At 43.4% G+C, this 24,061-nt stretch overlaps 1 protein-coding gene across 1 annotated transcript in view; it reads left to right on the top strand.

Moving 5' to 3' along the window:
- Positions 1–23,516, top strand: part of LOC116739053 — a 64,720-nt gene extending 41,204 nt beyond the window's left edge. The window contains exons 17-24 of the mRNA XM_032603107.1: positions 7,853–8,143; positions 9,036–9,187; positions 12,913–13,090; positions 14,362–14,499; positions 16,712–16,829; positions 18,875–19,017; positions 21,229–21,381; positions 22,990–23,516. Of these exons, the coding sequence (XP_032458998.1) occupies positions 7,853–8,143; positions 9,036–9,187; positions 12,913–13,090; positions 14,362–14,499; positions 16,712–16,829; positions 18,875–19,017; positions 21,229–21,381; positions 22,990–23,394 (1,578 nt within the window). The 3' untranslated portion in view covers positions 23,395–23,516. The remainder of the gene's footprint in view (positions 1–7,852; positions 8,144–9,035; positions 9,188–12,912; positions 13,091–14,361; positions 14,500–16,711; positions 16,830–18,874; positions 19,018–21,228; positions 21,382–22,989) is intronic.
- The last annotated feature ends 545 nt before the right edge of the window (positions 23,517–24,061 follow it).

The following is a 24,061-nucleotide window of genomic DNA, read 5'->3' as shown; positions in this document are numbered from 1 at the left end:
CAAGACAGGAACACAACCCCACCCATTAGCAGAGAGTCTGCCTAAAATCATAATAAGTCCACAGACACACCAAAACACACCACCACACGTGGACCTTCCCACCAGAAAGACAAGATCCAGCCTCATCCACCAGAACACAGGCACTAGTCCCCTCCACCAGGAAGCCGACACAACCCACTGAACCAACCTTAGCCACTGGGGACAGACACCAAAAACAATGGGAATTACGAACCTGCAGCCTGCAAAAAGGAGACCCCAAACACAGTAAGATAAGCAAAATGAGAAGACAGAAAAACACACAGCAGATGAAGGAGCAAGATAAAAACCCACTAGACCTAACAAATGAAGAGGAAATAGGCAGTCTACCTGAAAAAGAATTCAGAATAATGATAGTAAACATGATCCAAAATCTTGGAAATAGAATACACAAAATGCAAGAAACATTTAACAAGGACCTAGAAGAACTAAAGATGAAACAAACAATGATGAACAACACAATAAATGAAATTAAAAATACCCTAGATGGGATCAATAGCAGAATAACTGAGGCAGAAGAACGGATAAGTGACCTGGAAGATAAAATACTGGAAATAACTACTGCAGAGCAGAATAAAGAAAAAAGAATGAAAAGAACTGAGGACAGTCTCAGAGACCTCTGGGACAACATTAAATGCACTAACATTTGAATTATAGGGGTTCCAGAAGAAGAAGAGAAAAAGAAAGGGACTGAGAAAATATTTGAAGAGATTATAGTTGAAAACTTCCCTAATATGGGAAAGGAAATAGTTAATCAAGTCCAGGAAGCACAGAGAGCCCCATACAGGATAAATCCAAGGAGAAATACACCAAAATACATATTAATCAAACTGTCAAAAATTAAATACAAAGAAAACATATTAAAAGCAGCAAGGGAAAAACAACAACTAACACACAAGGGAATCCCCATAAGGTTAACTGCTGATCTTTCAGCAGAAACTCTGCAAGCCAGAAGGGACTGGCAGGACATAGTTGAAGTGATGAAGGAGAAAAACCTGCAACCAAGATTACTCTACCCAGCAAGGATCTCATTCAGATTTGATGGAGAAATTAAAACCTTTACAGACAAGCAAAAGCTGAGAGAGTTCAGCATCACCAAACCAGCTTTACAACAACTGCTAAAGGAACTTCTCTAGGCAAGAAACACAAGAGAAGGAAAAGACCTACAATAACGAACCCAAAACAATTAAGAAAATGGGAATAGGAACATACATATTGATAATTACCTTAAATGTAAATGGACTAAATGCTCCCACCAAAAGACACAGATTGGCTGAATGGATACAAAAACAAGACCCATATATTTGCTGTCCACAAGAGACCCACTTCAGACCTAGAGACACATACAGACTGAAAGTAAGGGGATGGAAAAAGACATTTCATGCAAATGGAAACCAAAAGAAAGCTGGAGTAGCAATTCTCATATCAGACAAAATAGACTTTAAAATAAAGACTATTAGAAGAGACAAAGAAGGACACTACATAATGATCAAGGGATGAATCCAAGAAGAAGATATAACAATTGTAAATATTTATGCACCCAACACAGAAGCACCTCAATACATAAGGCAAATACTAACAGCCATAAAAGGGGAAATCGACAGTAACACATTCATAGTAGGGGACTTTAACACCCTACTTTCACCAATGGACAGATCATCCAAAATGAAAATAAATAAGGAAACACAAGCTTTAAATGATACATTAAATAAGATGGACTTAATTGATATTTATAGGACATTCCATCCAAAAACAACAGAATACACATTTTTCTCAAGTGCTCATGGAACATTCTCTAGGATAGATCATATCTTGGGTCACAAATCAAGCCTTGGTAAATTTAAGAAAATTGAAATTGTATCAAGTATCTTTTCCGACCAAAACGCTATGAGACTAGATATCAATTACAGGAAAAGATCTGTAAAAACTACAAACACATGGAGGCTAAACAACACACTACTTAATAACGAAGTGATCACTGAAGAAATCGAAAAATACCTAGAAACAAATGATAATGGAGACATGACGACCCAAAATCTATGGGATGCAGCAAAAGCAGTTCTAAGAGGGAAGTTTATAGCAATACAATCCTACCTTAACAAACAGGAAACATCTTGAATAAACAACCTAACCTTGCACCTAAAGCAATTAGAGAAAGAACAAAAAAACCCCAAAGTTAGCAGATGGAAAGAAATCATAAAAATCAGATCAGAAATATATGAAAAAGAAATGAAGGAAATGATAGCAAAGATCAGTAAGACTAAAAGCTGGTTCTTTGAGAGATAAACAAAAATTGATAAACCATTAGCCAGCTCATCAAGAAAAAAAGGGAGAAGACTCAAATCCATAGAATTAGAAATGAAAAAGGAGAAGTAACAACTGACACTGCAGAAATAAAAAAAGATTATGAAAGGTTACTACAAGCAACTCTATGCCAATAAAATGGACAACTTGGAAGAAATGGACAAATTCTTAGATACGCACAACCTGCCAAGACTGAATTAGGAAGAAATAGAAAATATGAACAGACCAATCACAAGCACTGAAATTGAAACTGTGATTAAAACTCTTCCAACAAACAAAAGCCCAGGACCAGATGGCTTCACAGGCGAATTCTATCAAACATTTACAGAAGAGCTAACACCTATCCTTCTCAAACTCTTCCAAAATATAGCAGAGGGAGGAACACTCCCAAACTCATTCTACGAGGCCACCATCACCCTGATACCAAAACCAGACAAGGATGTCACAAAGAAAGAAAACTACAGGTCAATATCACTGATGAACATAGATGCAAAAATCCTCAACAAAATACTAGCAAACAGAATCCAACAGCACATTAAACGGATCATACACCATGATCAAGTGGGGTTTATTCCAGGAATGCAAGGATTCTTCAATATACACAAATCAATCAACGTGATACACCATATTAACAAATTGAAGGAGAAAAACCATATGATCATCTCAATAGATGCAGAGAAAGCTTTTGACAAAATTATACAACCATTTATGATAAAAACCCTGAAGAAAGTAGGCATAGAGGGAACTTTCCTCAACATAATAAAGACCATATATGACAAACCCACAGCCAACATCAACTTCAATGGTGAAAACCTGAAAGCATTTCCACTAAGATCAGGAACAAAACAAGGTTGCCCATTCTCACCACTCTTATTCAACGTAGTTTTGGAAGTTTTAGCCACAGCAATCAGAGAAAAAAAGGAAATAAAAGGAATCCAAATCGGAAAAGAAGAAGTAAAGCTGTCACTGTTTGCAGATGACATGATACTATACGTAGACAATCCTAAAGATGCTACCAGAAAACTACTAGAGCTAATCAATGAATCTGGTAAAGTAGCAGGATACAAAATTAATGCACAGAAATCTCTGGCATTCCTATACACTAATGATGAAAAATCTGAAAGTGAAATGAAGGAAACACTCCCATTTACCATTGCAACAAAAAGAATAAAATACCGAGGAATAAACCTAACTAAGGAGACAAAAGACCTGTATGCAGAAAATTATAAGACACTGATGAAAGAAATTAAAGATGATACAAATAGATGGAGAGATATACCATGTTCTTGGATTGGAAGAATCAACATTGTGAAAATGACTATACTACCCAAGGCAATCTACAGATTCAATGCAATCCCTATCAAACTACCACTGGCATTTTGCACAGAACTAGAACAAAAAATTTCACAATTTGTATGGAAACACAAAAGACCCCGAATAGCCAAAGCAATATTGAGAATGAAAAACGGAGCTGGAGGAATCAGGCTCCCTGACTTCAGACTATACTACAAAGCTACAGTAATCAAGACAGTATGGTACTGGCACAAAAACAGAAAGATAGATCAATGGAACAGGATAGAAAGCCCAGAGATAAACCCACGCACATATGGTCACCTTATCTTTGATAAAGGAGGCAGGAATGTACAGTGGAGAAAAGACAGCCTCTTCAATAAATGGTGCTGGGAAAACTGGACAGGTACATGTAAAAGTATGAGATTAGATCACTCCCTAACACCATACACAAAAATAGACTCAAAATGGAATAAAGACCTAAATGTAAGGCCAGAAACTATCAAACTCTTAGAGGAAAACATAGGCAGAACACTCTATGACATAAATCACAGCAAGATCCTTTTTGACCCACCTCCTAGAGAAATCGAAATAAAAACAAAAATAAACAAATGGGACCTAATGAAACTTCAAAGCTTTTGCACAGCAAAGGAAACCATAAACAGGACCAAAAGACAACCCTCAGAATGGGAGAAAATATTTGCAAATGAAGCAACTGAAAAAGGATTAATCTCCAAAATTTACAAGCAGCTCATGCAGCTCAATAACAAAATAACAACCCAATCCAGAAATGGGCAGAAGACCTAAATAGACATTTCTCCAAAGAAGATATACAGACTGCCAACAAACACATGAAAGAATGCTCAACATCATTAATCATTAGAGAAATGCAAGTCAAAACTACAATGAGATATCATCTCACACCAGTCAGAATGGCCATCATCAAAAAATCTAGAAACAATAAATGCTGGAGAGGGTGTGGAGAAAAGGGAACCCTCTTGCACTGTTGGTGGGAATGTAAATTGATACAGCCACTGTTGAAGAACAGTATGGAGGTTTTTAAAAAAACTACAAATAGAACTACCATATGACCCAGCAATCCCACTACTGGGCATATACCCTGAGAAAACCATAATTCAAAAAGTGTCAATTACCAAAATGTTCATTGCAGCTCTATTTACAATAGCCAGGACATGGAAACAACCTAAGTGTCCATCATCAGATGAATGGATAAAGAAGATGTGGCACATATATACAATGGAATATTACTCAGCCATAAAAAGAAATGAAATTGAGCTATTTGTAATGAGGTGGGTAGACCCAGAGTCTGTCATACAGAGTGAAGTAAGTCAGGAAGAGAAAGACAAATACCGTATGCTAACACATATATATGGAATTTAAGCAAAAAAATGTCATGAAGAACCTAGGGGTAAGACAGGAATAAAGACACAGACCTACTAGAGAATGGACTTGAGGATATGGGGAGGGGAAAGGGTAAACTGGGACGAAGTGAGAGAGAGGCATGGACATATATACACTACCAATTGTCAAATAGATAGCTAGTGGGAAGCAGCCGCATAGCACAGGGAGATCAGCTCGGTGCTTTGTGACCACCTGGAGGGGTGGGATAGGGAGGGTAGGAGGGAGGGAGACGCAAGAGGGAAGAGATATGGGAACATATGTGTATGTATAACTGATTCACTTTGTTATAAAGCAGAAACTAACCCACCATTGTAAAGCAATTATACTCCAATAAAGATGTAAAAAAAAATAATAATCACGGTCTGTTAATCTCCTTTGTTGCCAGGAAAAACAAAACTATCAAAAAAAACTTGACTGTGAATGGAAGGATGGAAAAGCAGGGTAGTAGCTACAGAGTATAGAAGTAAGGAAGTTGTGGGGCTTTGTGTTTATTTGTTTGTGTTAATATGGGAGAGACTGAGTATATTTATGAGATAAGAAGACTCCAAAGAAGTAAAAGAGATAAAGTTACAGGAGATGACTAATGGAACCATGTCCTAGAGAAGAAAGAAGTCTACTTTCCTTGAAACAGAAGGGGTAGAGATATGGTAGGCCCAGTGAAGGGGACCACGGGCCACCCCTCCATTATTGGGAGTAAAGAGGAAAGATACTCCCTTTGCCACTATCTGTCAGAGACCAGGGGAACTAATCCCTATATGATCTTTATCCCATTCATGTTTAGTTAATGATGTGTCAGGGCTGTGGTTCCTTTAAGCTTTTCCAGAGTAGGAACTCTGACCCAGTGTAAACCTGAGATGGCAAGGATACTCGTCAGAATTGTTCTGTGATGCTCTAGACTGGGGGGTCTCCATTTATCTCTGACTCCTAATTAGCCTTCTCAGTTCCCCTCTAGAAGCGGAACTGCACAGACTTTTGGGTCAGGGATAGTTACTTGGATTTGAACTTCAACTTGGCTCTTTGAACCTGTGCACAGGCACTAGACCCACTGTTTTATAATGCAGAGGCTTGAGAGTTGCGTCCTCACGTGTCTTCTGTGGGCAAGGTATTGCAAAGGATGCATGCTACCAGATGATATTACTGTGATTAAAAACAACAACCTAGAACATTAAAAAGTAGAACTTTTACAATATTTTTTAATAAGCAGTGTAGCAACCATTGATAACTTTTGAAAAACAATGAGGCTTGCTTATTATTTCATACCAAAGTACTTTAAAAAAGAGGTTAATTACCTACATATTTTTTTTAAAGTCTGGTGCTCCAAATGTGGTGAACTTTTCTGTGATCCTAAGTGGCTAATTAGTAGTACAAAATTTAGCAAGTATTCTTCAAAATAAATAGTCGATTGCCTTTAGGTAAAGGTACATCTTACCTATGAATGAGAAATCAACTGCTTTTGAAAGAGTGTAGACTGATTATTTTGAGATCATCTATAGGGATATTTTCCATTATATGATTTTATTGCTAAAAAGATATTAACAATTTCATATTTGGGCACTTAAAAACTTGGAAACATAATTTTCTAAACTTCATTAAAATCTTAGAAAGAGAAAAGATTTGGTGGGCTTCAAACTGTCAAAAATATTTAAAATATGATGGTTTAAAAATTTTGGTTTGCAAGAACAAATGATTTTCAAGAGGATAAAGAGATTTTTACCAGTTAGATTTTAACCAGAAATCTTTGCATAATTAGTATGTGGATGAAAATCAAATGTCAGTGTTTAGTAAGTGCAACTAATGATGGCTTTATTCCATTTTTAAATCAACCCATTTCCTGAGAAGCCTTTTCTTATGATAGCTATCAATCCAAGTTTAGAAATAAACTGAACTCAAACCAGGTCTTCAAATTACTGTATTTCAAAGCTTTAAACTAAGATTAAAACAGGCAAACATATATTCAATTACATTGATCTCATTAAATTTTAAAATAATTTTGGTAAGCACAAAAATGTACTTCTAATAAAAGTGTTTTTATCTTAAAATTTTTTGTTTACGTGTTTTATAGCGTGCATAATATATTAGTATTTAGCATAAAGCACATGTAAATTCGATAGTGGAGACGCGTGCTTAAAAATTGTTTTGATGGGACGTCCTACCAAATCAGTTTGGAAACCACTGGCTTTAGGAAGCTTTAACCTCTGGTTTTGCTTTTAGTTAATTTTCAAAGTGGAATTCCGATTCTGAAGCTGCTCTTGCGTACACGCGTACTAACCCAGGAAAACAAACCAATGCCCCAATTGGCTAAGTCTTCCCCAAACACCCTCAGGGGACGGGTTACTTGCCTCCCCCGCCAAGCCGTCTGCTCTCAGGCGGCGGCAGGAGGGTGCGCGCGAGCCTCAGCCTCCGCCCGGAAGTCCAGCCTGGGAGTGAGGAGTCAGAGACTGCACAGGGCAGCGCCATCTGCCGGTGCTCTGAGTCACCGCCGGAAGCCGGCCCGAAAGCAAAACGGACGTGAAGCATCCACCAAGCTGGAATAGCAGCGGCCGCAGCACCAGCGGGAATCTCCCAGGTACCAGGGCTGGGAGGGCTCCCGAGCCCTCAGGTTCCCACGGCGGCCGCCTCTAGCCTAGAGTTCCTGCGGAGAGAGGAAGGGAGGAAGGGGGCAGACGCAGGGGTTGGGAAAGGAGGAGGAGAGGACTAGGGGAACGACGGCAGGAGGTATCCGGGCAGGAGAGCTGCGGGGCTGGGGTCGCCCTGGCCCCTGCCATACCCTGGGTCCCCGGCCCGCTTGGTCTGGGGCTAGAAAGTGAGTCTCCAAGGACCGGGCTCCGAGACCCGAGCACAGGCGCGCGGTGGGCTGAGCCGCCCTGGGTCAGAGGGTGGTCTCCGGAGTGGAAGGGCCAAGCGGCCTGCCGCCGCCGCTGCGCTGCGATTTGCTGGCAGTGCGGGCGTGGCCGGGAACCCGAGCCTGGGCGGCGGTTCCCGGACATGGATGGGCGGGAGCTTTGGAGAGAGTGAGTGGGAGGACCGCAGGGTCAGCAGGAAGACTGTGGCGCCCACTGCCTCCCCGCCCGGAGTTTGCATGGAGCCTTGGGCAAGTTCGCAGAGGTGCTGGGTCAATGCCACCTACAGCACAAGTCCCTGTCCCCTCTGCGATCCAGCTTATTGCGCGTACCTCCCCTCCCCTCCTCTTGTTCTCCTCCACTTCCTCCAACTTCTCATTCTTCTTCTTCTTCTTCTTCTCCCTCCCTCCCTCCCCTCCCTCCCTCCCTCCCCTCCCTCCCTCCCTCCCTCCCTCCCCTCCTCTCCCTCCCTCCCCCTCCCCTCCCTCCCTCCCCTCCCCTTCCTCCCAGTCACCCAGCCTGACAGTTCCATCTTCTAGTCTTTAGTGCAGAAATTTCCTCTGTATTAGGCAGTTCCTGGTCTATGGCAGTGGTCTACCGGCAGGGTCTACAGCCTTTTTACCCACCAAATGGTGAGACGCAATATTTTTCTAAAACTTAGGTATAGCATTTGTTTGAAAACCGTTTCTGGCTTTCCAGACCATAGCTCAAGTCCAAACCTTTAAACCTGGCGTGAGGGGCCCCTCCTGCCTCACGCATCAGTTCTCTCACAGGAGACACACCCACCCAGGGCCCTGGGCCCCCGCACAAACCATGGCCTTCCTCTACATTCTTTGTACCTGCCTATCCCGCAGCCACAGCCCTAACATTCACCTCCCTCTTTCACCACCTTCAGGAGCTCCTGCCCAGTCCTGTTTCCCTTCTCCTGAACTCCTAAAGCGAATTCATTCTGCTTTACTGTGGGCTTCCTTAGCACTTTGTTGGTTTTCTTGGTATGGAGTGCACAGCCAGCTGGAAACCATGCATTCATGCATGTGTATCTCCCCAAGGGTGGGAGCTCCCAGTCAGGAATTATGGCATTTGTTTTTTTTTTTTTTCTTCAAAATCATATAAGGACAATTGGACATAGTGCTCTTTGAACAGATTCACTTTGGGATGAGAGTATGGGATGGGGGAGTGGAGCAGGGAGATGACAGGCATTCAAGGCCCCCAGGAGAGAATGATGCTGAGTACAGTCGGCCCTCCCCTCTATCACTGGTTCTGCACTTGCGCATTCAACCAGAAGCAGATGGAAAGTATTTGAAAAAAATTCTAGAAAGTTCCAAAAAGGAAAACTTGAATTTGCACCCTCTGGCAACTATTTATGTAGCATTTACATTGTATTAGGGATTGTAAGTAATCTAGAGCTGGTTTAAAGTATACAAGAGGATGTGTGTAGGTTATGAGCAAATACTATACCATTTTATATAAGGGACTTGAGCATCCTTGGATTTTGGTATCCACGGGGGTCCTGAAACCAATCCCCCATGGATACCGAGGGACAACTACTTGGAAGCAGAAGGCTTGCTTTTGTGGCTGAATCTGTCAGTTTTTTCTGAGACCTGAGGACAGTATTTAATTGTTCTGACCTTGTTTGTTCACCTGTAAAAGGAAAACGAGTTTAATGCCAATCCATTTTACTGGCTGGAAATAAAATCTTTTCACTGGTGTGAGCTGGGGCGCATCTGAGAGGTGCACTGGTGTGTGTGTGCGACGGTGTGTCAGTGCTGGGGGTGAGATGCTGATAGGAAGTACTCTGCGGCTGACCAGCTCCTGGATATTGAAAAGGAATGGAGGTGAGGAAATGAGATGAAGAAAGAGGCAATATGGAAGAAACCAGGAGTAGACATTTACAATTAAGAGCAGTTACAATGTAAAGAGGAAATGGATGTGATATTCCAGTTCATTCCTTTGCCTTTTCAGATTGGACAACTACACACACACACACACACTCACACTCATTAGCCCAAGCTTATGTCTGCTTCACCCTGGTTCCTGTAAAACAGAGAACGTTGCCCGCCATCCAGTTCTACAAGGATCAAGTCGTTAGCCATTGCAGTCACTGACCTACAGTGCACGCTGAAAGGAATTCGGGATGAAAAACAGGATGAGACACTCTGTGCTTTGGGAAAACAGCCTCCTTAGAGAGAGGTATCGCAGGAAAAAATTTTAATGAACCCAGATTCTTGCACTTCTCCTACGTAGGAAAGCACTAAAATCACTAACTGAGACATCTGGTCCTCGTGACTAGCAGTAACCCTTTACTGATATGTATGTCTGACTGCGCGCATCCCCTGAAATCTTGCTTCTCCCCCTACCTCCTCAGAGCTCTCTGAGAGGCTGTCTCCCAGCCTACAGTCCTCAGTAAGACCCCCGAATAAAACTTAGCTCACGACTTAATCTCCCATTGTGCATTTTTTATTTCAGTCCACAGGTCAAAACTCTTATGCTCATGTAAGATCAAATCCAAATTTATTCCTGTCTTTCATCTCCAGTTTACCGGATTCTTTCCTTCTTTGAGTCTCTTTGGCGCCACCTTCTGGTAGGCGCAGTGCTATCAAGTTTGAATATCCCTCCTGGCTCCTAGGTTTTTATTTTCCGAAACATCCTCAAGTGTAAGGTGAGGAAATGTGGGGTGAGAAGTGGCCTGGAGGCAGGCTGAGGCTTGCTCTGCGGTGGGACTTGCCCACTGCAGACACATCAGTCTTCTGACCCTTGCAGCCCTCGGGTTCAAGCCCTTCAGCTGACGGCTCTGGAGGGACTTATTGAAGTGAGGGCAGTGAGGAACTTAACACTGTGTCCTCTATTAAATGACCTATTAAGTATAGAGCACTGTTTTCATACTGTGCCATTGTTGTATTTTCTTGGTTGACGTTTTTTTTTTTTTGCGGTACGCGGGCCTCTCACCTCTGCGGCCTCTCCCGCTGCGGAGCACAGGCTCCGGACGCGCAGGCTCAGGGGCCATGGCTCACGAGCCCAGCCGTTCCGCGGCATGTGGGATCCTCCCGGACCAGGGCACGAACCCGTGTCCCGTGCATCGGCAGGCGGACTCTCAACCACTGCACCACCAGGGAAGCCCCTGGTTGACGTTTTAATACATTCTTTTTCAAACTTTAAAGAATGTGCACTGGTTTGGGCTTTTATATTTAGAGTGTGAACTTCACACCGTTTCTTTTTTTTTTTTCCCACCACCCTTTTTTTTTCTTTTAAACCAGAGACGTCTCCTCTTGAAAAAAATATCTTAGGATGAAGCTTCAAAGGAACCATTCAACAGTGAAGAGGCTCCAGTTAAAACAGTTGTGTTCCCCACCCACTTTCCCCTCCTGCCCTTGAGGCCCAGAAGACCCACCCGCTCCAAGTCTAAATGAAATATACTTTCAAGACTGCTGCAGGAGGCCCTTCTAGTCCACTGGGGTGCTGAAAGAAGAAGGACCAGGGAATGGCCCATCTGTTTATAAAAATGAGCGCATGCATGATGACCCTTATCTCTAGGTGGAGTTTCCAGTACTTTTCTTGTTTGCTAATTTTCCAAATTGGAACATATTTTTCTGTGTAGCTTTACAATTTTTGAGTTACAAATATACATACCAATTGAAAAAAAGATAGCATAATAGAAAAAATAGCTTATAGCATCATGGGATTATGGGTGATGATTTGTGCTTTTATTTTCCAAAATGTTTTCAACTGTAACAGCAGAGAGATTCAGGGAAAACAAGATGAGCTGATAAACTTTAGTAATTTACTGACTAGCAGCCCAGGTTTCTAGAAGGTTTAATAGAAATAAATGCAGCATTTATAAGATTTTTCTAAAAGTATAAAAATTAATATGCTGCAAAAGCTTTTCACAACTTGCAGCAAGGTGCCTGCTGCGATTTTGCTCCCACCGTCCCACGGAGACGATCTTCCTTGACAATTACATTTTAAAGGGATGGCTGCTAGGGACTTGAGAAGGATTGTCTTGGGCTGTAGAATAGGAAAGAGGCTTTTCAAAATGTTTACATCTCAAAGGAGCAGAGGAAGAACTTATGATGACAAATTGCCTAAAGTAAGTGCTCTAAGGAAAGAGAGGTCAGGCACCAGAGGCAGGAAGAAGCTTGTCTAAAGTTTAGTCAAGCTGGTGGGGAAAGTGAAGCCTGGATCCAGAATTAGTGCCTGATTCAAAGTGTGCATCTGATGACTGGAGATTTGGGCTTCATGTTCTACCTCCATGCCCAGGGGCTCCCTTCACAGCTTCCAGCCCAGTTTCAACAGCTCCCGTGGAAAATGGTGTATTGTTTTCGAGTCCTTCTGATTTAAAGTAAATTTCGTGTCTTCCCAGGAGCCCACATTTTAGGGCAGACCATCCCAGAAAAACCCTCCAAAATCTGTTGAAATCCATCCAGCTGTTTTCATGGGACATCATGACAGAAATGTCATTTTTATTTATAGTATATTATAATTCATAGAACATTGCTTATAAATTATGCCAGAGACAGCAAACTGAAGAACTATTAGTAATAGGGGGATTTATCTTACAGTTCTGGAGGTCGGAAGTCCGTAAGATATTGGCAGAGCTACATTTTAAGTCTGGAGGCTCTAGGGCAGAGTCCGTTCCCTTGCCTTGTGCAGCTCCCAGAGGCTGCCTGCGTTCTGTGTCTCCACACCATCCTGACCTTTGCGTCCATCCTCACTTCTCCTTCTCTGGCTCTGACCCTCCTGCCTTCCTCTTATAAGAAGCCTGTGATTACACTGAACCCACCTGATGATCCAGGTGACTCCATCTCAAGATCCTTAGTTCAGTCACATCCACCAAGTCCTTATTGCCATGTAAGATAACATCGTCACAGGTTTTGGAGATTCAACATGGATGTTTGGGGATGCAGTCATTCTGCTGACCATACCCAGTGTCCACAGACTGGGGTGGAGGTGTGACTAGTGACTAGTGCGCAGTGGCTAGTGGAGGGCATGGCTAATGTGCTTCTGTGTTGTGCTTTGGGTACAGACCTTCACTGATGGATGATCTCTGTGAAGCAAATGGCACTTTTGCTATCAACTTATTAAAACTGCTGGGTGAAAAGGACAACCTGCGAAACGTGTTCTTCTCTCCCCTGAGCCTCTCCTCTGCCCTGACCATGGTCTTAATGGGGGCCAAAGGAAACACTGCGGCGCAGATGTCCCAGGTATGCGTGCCCACCACAAAGGAAGACCAAGGGTGGGCTTCCTCTGTGCTTTCATAGAGCTGGTCTGTTCATCCTTCACTCCAGCTGATGGAAGCCAGTGAGGCTGGGAGGTGGGAGGGGCACCGTGGTGGAGAGAAAGCAGACATGGGTAGAAAGGTGAATTGTGTAAGATGGAATCTCCTGCTAGTTTTCATGGGAGAAATCAAGTCACTACGTTATTTCCTGCATCTTTGATAAGAAAGGTGAACTAAAATTCTGTTCCACAAAAAGGCCAAGAATTTCCACTTTGTTCTATTTTAAACTTTTGCTAACATTGTATTTCAAATTGAAATGCAACTGTGTAAATGAACCTTTTTGTTAAATCGGTTGTTTCTAGTGTACAATTATGCATAAATGGAAGACGAATGCAACACAAATGAGGACTTACATCTTCTGGAGTTTTTTAGAGGGAATATATTATCTGATTGATCTGAAATGGGTTATATGTGCCCTTAGCTACCAATGAAGTGGTGGATATTACTTTAGGAAAGTAGACCTTCCCCTATTTATGTCTTAGTTTCTTTGACTGTCTGGTGAATGTATCCCAGAAAACTGTCATATACACATCACGTTCCCACTAATAGTGGGGTGCGCAGACACCCCCCAGAAGCGTGTCCACGGCCACAGTTGAATCCCTGGTGGCTCTTTCTTCCAGCTTCCTGGAGGAATGAGGCTTTGGACTGGGGTTGTTGGGAGACAAGGGAACAGCCTTGATTCTCACTCTGACCTGACATTTAAGTCACAGTCTGGTCTGGAGGACTTCTGTGGAATTGCTAATGAAACATTTCTGCTCATCTTGTCTTCTGTGGGTCATTCCCGCTACCTGTTTGTTCTGTTCTGTCTCCCTCCTGAGTTATTACGTGCTGTCTTCCTGGCATAGATAAATCTGCTAGAGCAGGGCTTTCCACCTGGGGGCGATTTTTCCTCCTTGGAACAGTTGACAAAGTCTGGACAGAGTTGGTGGTCATAACCAAGAGGTGCTACTGACATCTAGTGAGCAGAGGCCAAAAATGCAGCTAAATATCCTAGGATGTGCAGGATAGCCTCCCAACAAAGTATGTGGCCCCAAAAGTCTATACTGCCAGGTTGAGGAACCCTGTGCTAGACGGTTAAACAAAACTCATTTTAAAATAGGATTCTCGGTGATTTTCAGTGTAGAAATTTGTTTGGAAATAGCTGTTTGGGGGAGAAATGGCATGTCAAAAGTTGCCGTTCTCGTCTTCTATTACCAGGCACTTTGTTTGAACAAAGGTGGAGATATTCACCAAGGATTCCAGTCACTTCTCATGGAATTGAACAAATCTGGCCCTCAGTACTTGCTCAGAACTGCCAACAGACTCTTTGGGGAAAAGACATGTGATTTCCTGCCAGTAAGTAGTGTTCGCACACTGATGAAAAAGAAATTGAAAATAATACAGAAACTACAGAAGAGCAGAGATAAAGTGTAACTCTGCTGCCTTAAAAATGTGCTTTGGGCTTCCCTGGTGGCACAGTGGTTGAGAGTCCGCCTGCCGATGCAGGGGACGCGGGTTCGTGCCCCGGTCTGGGAAGATCCCACATGCCGCGGAGCGGCTGGGCCCGTGAGCCATGGCCGCTGAGCCTGCGTGTCCGGAGCCTGTGCTCCGCAACAGGAGAGGCCACAACAGTGAGAGGCCCATGTACCACAAAAAAAAAAAAAAAAAAAAAGTGTTTAGAATTATATTTTGTAAATGTAATTTTGAATTTTATGATTGCTTCTGAATTGTGTCCTTTGAAAAAGTATTGTCTCTGATATATCTTCCCAGATGTCAATTTCAATTTGTCCATCTTCCTGCACCCAGACCTGCCTCTCCCCCTTGATCCCCTTCTCAGTGACCACATCACTCTCGCCATCCCCTGGTCTCATCTCTGATTGTTGGGCTGTTTCTGTGGAGCTGGCCTCGCAAAGTCTCTTAAATTTGTCCCGTCTTCTGAATCACCACCGCCATTGCCTGGGTCCAGACTCTCACATCTTCTACACTATTACTTTAATTGTTTCCTAATGGGTCTCTCCAAATTCAGCCTAGTCTTTTCACACTACTGACAGAATAATCTTTCTAAAATTAAAATCTGTTCATAAAAAATAAGGTTTTGAACCTGGGTAGTTCCTATTTACTGCAACATATAATTCCAAAGTTCCCTAGTCCAGTAAAAGCCTGCCATTGTTCAATAAGTGAAGTCCAAAAAATTATGCCACATAATATGCAGAGTGATGCTATCTTAAGATTAATGAAATGATCAGGACAAGTCCGGCCATCTTATTGGCCAGCACTTCCAAGGGTTATTTTGTTAGACTCAGATATAATCGTGTTCTAGCTGCTGTTGGGTGCTACCCTGTGGAGGTTGCCTGCTCTGGGCTTAAATATTATTGGAGATGATTCTGGATCCCTCAGCTAGTTAGGTTTTCTAGGATAAGCACTAGTGATTCCAGGAATCTCCTGGTTAATTGATATTCATTTTTGAATATCAGACTGACCTTTGAATACTGTAATTGGGGAATACTGGGGACACAGGGAACTATTCTCCAGTTTTCTTGGTTGCTTGGGTCCTTCTTCTCTCTACATCTTCTTTCTTCTGTAGAAGCTAAAATGTTTGAGAACAGGAGATGGGCGGAGGATGGGAGCCCATTGCCAGGCACATTATATCAGAAAACAAGTTTTCATGAGGTGAGTTATCCTTGGGTTTTAATGTATTGCATATAACAACCTTCTTGATTTTATCCCAACTTATATTCCATGGCTCATCCCTTGTCACTGTTTTCCCTAATACCCTACACACACACACACACACACACACACACACACACACACACACACACAATGATTCCACTCCTGGAGGACCTGTAAGATTTGTTGATAATCTAGTTCTACAATGGAGCCTCCCAGGCATTTCCTAAGGATGTTTCGGACACTGTGGTTGGTGCTGATGATACAAAAATGAGTAAAAGAGGGTTAGACCACCTAGTAGGGGAGACAAAATCAAACAGAAAGTCAGTATGGAGTTTAAGCGTTTGACAGGAATATTCACGGGCTGTTTTGTGCATGGCTGCCGCCGTCTATATTCTCAAAACATATTGTAGGGGCTTCCCTGGTGGCGCAGTGGTTGGGAGTCTGCCTGCCAATGCAGGGGACACGGGTTCAGGCCCCGGTCTGGGAAGATCCCACATGCCGCGGAGCGGCTGGGCCCGTGAGCCATGGCCGCTGAGCCTGCGCATCCGGAGCCTGTGCTCCGCAACGCGAGAGGCCACAGCAGTGAGAGGCCCACGTACTGCAAAAAAAATAAATAAATAAAATTGTAATTATAGTGTGTATATGTTTCTCCCTCAACAGACTATGAGCCACCTCAGGTCCAAGGTCATGTCTTCACCCTGGTGTCCAGCACCTGGCACAGTACCAGGCACAAAGCCAGCAGTCTATACATTTTGATTAATTGCATAAATGAGTCTTAAAGTACAGGGTGCCCTGTGCAAGCATTTGTGCTAGAAACACGTTAAGAAATGTTTTCACACTTTTAGGAAACTTTGACAAGTAGAATATGGCCAAACTAGGTATTTTGCATTTGTAGGCTTTTAAGGAATCCTGCCAGAAGTTCTATCAGGCAGACCTGGAGGAACTGAACTTTTCTAAAGACACTGAAGAATGCAGGAAACACGTAAATGACTGGGTGACGGAGAAGACTGAAGGTGAGAGATTTTCATTTCAGGAGATGTGGTGTTATGAGGGACACAGAGCTGAGATTGCCGGATGTGACCTCCACGGGTGGCCACTGTGACTCTAACCTGGGATGTGACCTCCACGGGTGGCCACTGTGACCCTGTAACCTGGGATGTGACCTCCACGGGTGGCCACTGGGACCCTGTAACCTGGGATGTGACCTCCACGGGTGGCCACTGGGACCCTGTAACCTGGGATGTGACCTCCACGGGTGGCCACTGGGACCCTGTAACCTGGGATGTGACCTCCACGGGTGGCCACTGTGACCCTGTAACCTGGGATGTGACCTCCACGGGGTGGCCACTGTGACCCTGTAACCTGGGATGTGACCTCCACGGGTGGCCACTGTGACCCTGTAACCTGGGATGTGACCTCCACGGGTGGCCACTGTGACCCTGTAACCAGTAGTCTGTTTATGTGTGTTTGCTGGGCTTTCAGGCCATTGATGCAATTCTGATATTTTTCTTGGGCTTACGAAGTGGTGATTTCTGAAAAATGCTTAAACCTAATGTTAGTCTCTCAGATGCCCTCCCCTCTGGAAGGTAATGGAACATCCCCGAAAAATGCTTCCTCTTTGGTGCCCCATTTAACTTCTACCTGCGAGGACACCGCCGTGCTCTAAGGGCAGGAGGACATTCCATGTAGATTATAGCTGAGGTGGGACAACGTTTCATGTCACCTCCCGGTGGTGATGTGAGCTGCTCTAGTTCATCCACAGCCCTCTCCTGCCCTCTGAACTTGGCTGTGGCTATGTTTGCTTTTCTGAATTTGCTCCAGATCCTGGAAGTGCAGCTAATGTGGAGCATACAGGGTGCCCTGTCCAGATACATTGTCTCAGCAGAAACATTTCTGCCAGTTCTCAATTAGAGTGCAGAGGAAAAGGACGTGCTTTTCAGAACTCTAAGTACTCAGCACGTAATTTAGAGACGTCAGCAGGAGGGGAGGTTATGTCACTCGTTTGTTCACGTGCCCGCCTGGCACTCATTATTCCATCTTATGGCGCATCCACTGTGCGTCAGGCAGCCACAGTACCCGTGATCACACAGGCAGCCAACGACCATCGGAAGGGAAGAGCCTTTCACGTTGATATTTTCGTACGTCACGTGTGTAGTGGTCTCTGGCTCTCCAGTTGATCTAGCAGCACTGAGTCACCTAGGGAAGCCAGAAGCTTCTCCACACCTCACCCTCCCTCCACCACCCACTTCCCCCTCCACGGCTGCTCACACCCTTCCTTCCACCAGGTTGACCACCCAAGGTTTCCCAGAATAGCAGAGCTGGAGGGGAGGTTGGGGATCACCTTGTCTCCGCTCTCATTGGACAACTCAATTCGGGCCCCTTTATTGCATCCCCCTAATTCTTTTGACCCATTCCCTCCCTCCAGGAAGCTGCCTTCTCCCATTTACAGATCTGTATCCCCATCCTTTGGAAGCCTCTTCTCACCTAAATGAGACTTGAAGGTGGGCACAGAGCAATGATTCTTAACCAGAATCAACCTCTAGGGGATATCTGGCCATAACTGAAGACATTTTCAGTTGTCATAGTTGGGGGAAGCGATACTGGCTAAACATCCTAAACGCATAGGACCATCCCCCAAACAAAGAATTATGTGACCTAAAATGCCAGTAGTGGCGTGGCTGAGAAATTATGGTGCCAAGGTCGAGAAGCTTACGGATGGAATCGAGACTCTTGGGTTATTTTCTCAGCTCAACCACTTGGTCGCCTATGTGACCTTGGCAAAAAGTCAGGCAAATACTCTGAACCTGAATTTCTACATCTATAAATTGAGGGCAAGATGATCGTTGACCTGCCTGCTTCAAGACTGTTGTTTAAGGATAAACACTACGCTGTATGTGTGCACAGAATGAAACACCATCACCCCGATTCCTCAGGCAGCCGGAACAACAGGATCCAGCCTTTTCTCCACCAAGCCTCGGCTTTCAGTGTCAAGAGAACTTTTGTAAAAGAATGTTTATTCTCCCCCAATAGCAATAACTTTCTCTCATACTCTTTACAGGAAAGATTTCAGAGATACTGGGGGCTGGGGCAATCGGTCCTCTGACTAAGCTGGTCCTCGTGAATGCAACCTATTTCAAAGGAAAGTGGGACGAGCAATTTGACAGAAAGCACACGAGGGAAATGACCTTTAAAACCAACAAGGTAGGGGCATAATTTTGCAGATATACAGCTACTTTCTAAAGTAATACTCTGGGAAACGTGAGTGAATGGAAAAACATAATTTATTTCACACTGTCTTGATTCTTAATTTATTATTTCTGAAGGAATTTCATGCCCCCTATATATCTCTTATTGGAATGGGAAAGAGAAAAACTAAAATAATTGTTACACGGATCATTTTGGTTTTGGATCCTTGGTCAAATCGATCTTCTCTCTCTGGTCATGTTATTTGGATTGAAAGAAACTGTCTTCTAAGCCTTGGAATTATGTTTGTATTTTACTATCACTGTTGTATTTAGACACTTTCTTGCAACAGTCAGTGACAACTATGACTATTTATTGCCTTAGAATTCATGGCTGTACAATTCCTAATACAAGAAAAAAAAGTGTTAGCAAATGTTCAGGCCAGCTTTGTTTTTATTTATTCTTGGAACTTCTTAAGAAATAAAAATTATACATATTTAAGGTGTACAAGGTGAGGATTTGATAAACATATACATAGTGAAATGATTACCGCAGTCAAGCTAATTAAAATATCTTTCCCTCACATAGTTACCATATATTTTCTGTGATGACAGCACCTGAAATCTACCCTCTTAGCAAATTTCCAGTATTTGATACAGTATTATTAACTATAGCATCATGTTGTATATTTGATTTCTAGAATTACATGCCTAACTTTAAAAACACTTTTCTCCATTCACTTTTGAATATAATAACGGCTGGGGTCAGTAACTGTTAGCTTGGAATTTGACCTCCATCTGCTTGATAACAGCGTATTGCACAAAAATTTATAAATCTAGAATATATTTGATGCAAGCTTTAAAAATGGTGTACCCTAGACATCTGATCAAGGTTCCCCCTTCAAGAAAAGCAAGGCCATAAAGCCAGTTATTTAGTTGAGCAAGTTTTCAGAATAGAAGTATAACTCCCGGGGCTTCCCTGGTGGCGCAGTGGTTAAGAATCCGCCTGCCAATGCAGCGGACATGGGTTCGAGCCCTGGTCCAGGAAGATCCCACATGCCGCAGAGCAACGAAGCCCGTGAGCCACAACTACTGAGCCCGCGTGCCCAGAGCCCGTGCTCCACAACAAGAGAAGCCACCGCAATGAGAAGCCCGCGCACTACAACAAAGAGTAGTAGCCCCCGCTCGCCGCAACCAGAGAAAGCCCGCGCGCAGCAACAAAGACCCAACGCAGCCAAAAATAAATAATTTATTGGGAAAAAAAAAGTATAACTCCCTCTGGCCTATATACCTTTTCCAACCGGATCTTTCTGCCTAAAGACCTGAATATTAGTTAAATTTCCCCTTAACTTGGAAAAATAATTTTTTTTTTAGATATATATTTTTTTAATGAATTTATTTTTGGCTGTGTTGGGTCTTCGTTTCTGTGTGAGGGCTTTCTCTAGTTGCGGTGAGCGGGGGTCACTCTTCATCGCGCTGTGCGGGCGTCTCACTGTCGCGGCCTTCTCTTGTTGCGGAGCACAGGCTCCAGACGCGCAGGCTCAGTAGCTGTGGTGCGCGGGCTTAGTTGTTCCACGGCATGTGGGATTTTCCCAGACCAGGGCTCGAACCCGTGTCCCCTGCATTGGCAGGCAGATTCTCAACCACTGCGCCACCAGGGAAGCCCGAGAAATAATTTTTTTTTTTTTTTTTTTTTTGCGATACGCGGGCCTCTCACTGTTGTGGCCTTTCCCGTTGCGGAGCACAGGCTCCGGACGCGCAGGCTTAGCGGCCATGGCTCACGGGCCCAGCCGCTCCACTGTATGTGGGATCTTCCCGGACCGGGGCACGAACCCGTGTCCCCTGCATCGGCAGGCGGACTCTCAACCACTGCGCCACCAGAGAAGCCCCCCCGAGAAATAATTTTTTAATTAAAAGGTCCCTAGGAGTGCTTCTCTACCCATCTTCCCAAAAGAGAAAAAAACCCTACAATTTCTTCTGAGAATAATATAGTTTTGTGTCTCTCTATATCCATCAATTGATTCTCTCCCGCCTCATAATACTTGATCTGCTGGGGCAACAGAATGTTAGACTCCACGCTAATATGTAACAATGAAGACTTTACATCAATCAGCGTAAGTGCATAGAAATAATAATTATATGTACCTAGGGATTCTGCAAATCAGACATATCTTTTAGTGCACTGCGCTCATTTCTCAGTAATTTGATTTTCATGTTGTATTCTTATTAGGAGAAGACGACAGTGCAGATGATGTTCAAGCAAGCTAAACTGAAAATGGGGTATGTGGAGGAGGTGCACGCCCAGGTCCTGGAGCTGCCCTACGTGGAGGGGGTGCTGGGTATGCTCATTTTACTGCCTGATGACAACACAGATCTCGCCGTGGTAAGCCCCTTGGCAATGAGTCTGAGGGTCCATGGATCCAGGCTAAGCTCATTTTTAAAAGTCCATCCACCAGATAGCATTTGAGGAATTTCCAATTTAGGATTATTTTAAGGAGTGCTAAGTGAACACCGCTGCATGTCTTTGGGTGAACATGTGTATGCATTTCCTGTTGAGGGTACAACTAGGAGTGGAATTGCTGGTATTGACAAATTTTGATGAAGCTTAGAAGAGAGACTTCCAAAAATATAAGAACATTATTATTTATTTTGAAGGGAGGGTCTAGTTGAGAGCCCAATAATTACTGAACAAAAGGACAGGAAAAGGATAAGAATGGATCTGGGCCGTGTTCCTCAAACATTAATGTGCGTATGAACCTAATGGGATCTTGTTAAAATGCAGACTTTGATCTGGGGGCAGTTATGGCCTGAGATTGTGCATTTCTAACAAGATTCCAAGTGATGCAGATGCCGTTGGTCATAGACCAACTTGAGGAGCAAGCGTCTAAAGTACAGGTGAGGAATTTATCTCAGACACGAGGAAGACATCTTCCCGTGATGGAAAGTGGGGGTTCAGGATGGGGGAAAGTAACTTTGTAGGGTGGGAGGCACAAGAGTGATAGTGTGCTCGTTATCTGGCTCTCTGGGGTGGAGGGGAAGCATTATGATATTTAGTGATTCCTGTGGTGTAAATACCCCCACCGTGGCTGAATTTAGGCTCCCGAGGGTTTAACAATTGACTCTCACCGGAGATACAAGCCAGCTCCAGCCCACCGCCTGCACACCAGCACACCGCTGTGAGGCTAGGGCCTGCCTGATCTCCCTGGCTTCTCCATGGAATCAGGAAGGTCCTGGCATAAGTCAAGGATGAGCTCTGTCACGGCGACTTGAGAAGAAAATTAGGAGAGTCTAGGAATAGAGCTGACATCCAAACCCGGCTGTCACGGGAGAGAACTCACCTGGACTCCAGGTGGTGAAGGGAAGTGGGGACGCAAGTGGAAGCCCCCTCTTCCTCCTTTATTTCTTCCCTGTGGATAAACAGAATGAGTTCTGGGTCTTGTAGGTTTTGAAACTCCAGGGCAGGCAGAGGGCAAACAAGGATGCCAGAAGCAATCGTCCTGTGGAATTCCCCATTGCTGCTCTCCCCTTCCCAGAATCCATGTCTTCCTTCCCGTTCAGATGATCCCTGATTTCCCCATTTTTCATCCATCAGAGTTCTGAGCCATGCTTTGTCTCCCTTTTGTCGAACAAGTTCTCAAACTCATGGTAAAGTGTTTCGCGTGAATACAATCAATTGGTTATGAGAATTTTCTAAACTAAAAAAACGCTTGAAATGAATTTGGTACAGATAGTTAAAAATAAAACCCTATCTTTGTCTCAGGTGTTTTCTAACTGTTCTTCTCTTGTGTCCATAAAACAAGGAAAATGCAAGAATTTGAGGGGAAATCCGGGTGTGTTTATAAGAGGAAATATCCCTTACATTGTCTTGGACTAGATCTCACCATCTAGCTGCAGGTCACGCGTGTGTGTGGAGGTGTTAATGAGTGGGGGGATGGATGGGTACCAGGCTCTTGTCATCTAGCTTTTAAGATTTAACTCTTCATTATTTCAGGTGGAAAAGGCACTTACATATGAGAAGTTCAGAGCCTGGACAAATCCAGAAAAGCTGACTAAGGATAAAGTTCAAGTTTTTCTTCCCAGATTAAAGCTGGAGGAGAGTTATGACTTGGAGGCTTTTCTTCGAAGTTTAGGAATGACTGATGCTTTTGAGGAAGCCAAGGCCGACTTTTCTGGAATGTCAGCCAAGAAGAACGTGCCCATGTCCAAGGTCGTTCACAAGTGCTTTGTAGAGGTCAACGAGGAGGGCACGGAGGCAGCTGCGGCCACCGTGGTGGTCAGGAACTCCCGGTGCAGCAGAACTGAGCCAAGATTTTGTGCAGACCACCCTTTCCTTTTCTTCATCAGGCACCATGAAACCAACAGCATTTTGTTCTGTGGCAAGTTCTCTTCTCCATAAAGAGGTGCAGTCGTTGTACGTCACTCTGCCTACCCTGCCTTACTTCAAATTCCCTGTGACCAAATTGATGCGGTGGTTTGAATGCCAAAATAAAGTGTAATTATGATAACAGGACCCCCTCACAGAGTTGTTGAGAGGATTTAATAGGTTGATAAAGAGCAATACCTGCTATAGTAGTACACAATATCATTATTAGACAAGAGTCAATTGCATTTTTATGCATCTAAAATGCAATAGTTAGAAAATGTAATTAATTCTGCACTAAAAATATAATGTTCTTAGGAATGATAATTAACAAAAGATAAGCAAGACTGTTACGCTGAAAATTATAAAGTGCTATTGACAGTCATTAACGATGACCAAAATAAATGGACATATTTCATATCACGAATAGACCTTGAGTTAAAAAATTGTCAGTTCTCCCCCACTTGTCCTATTGATGTAATGTAATTCTAATCCAAATTCTAGCAATGCTTCTATGGAACTTGACAAGTTTATTTAAAAATTTATATGAATAAGCAAAAGGCCAAAATTTATAACACATTTCTAAAGAAAAAGATCAAGTTGCAGAGCTCTGCTCTACTAGATATTGAAGCTTGTCATAAAGCCCTGGTAATACAGTGTGGTGTTTACACAGGGATAGACAAACAGATTAATAGTACAGAGG

This window comes from Phocoena sinus, chromosome 14 (assembly GCF_008692025.1).
Source record: "Phocoena sinus isolate mPhoSin1 chromosome 14, mPhoSin1.pri, whole genome shotgun sequence".
In the NCBI taxonomy this organism is placed as follows: Eukaryota; Metazoa; Chordata; class Mammalia; order Artiodactyla; family Phocoenidae; genus Phocoena; species Phocoena sinus.
This window is presented reverse-complemented; position numbering and strand designations above follow the sequence as displayed.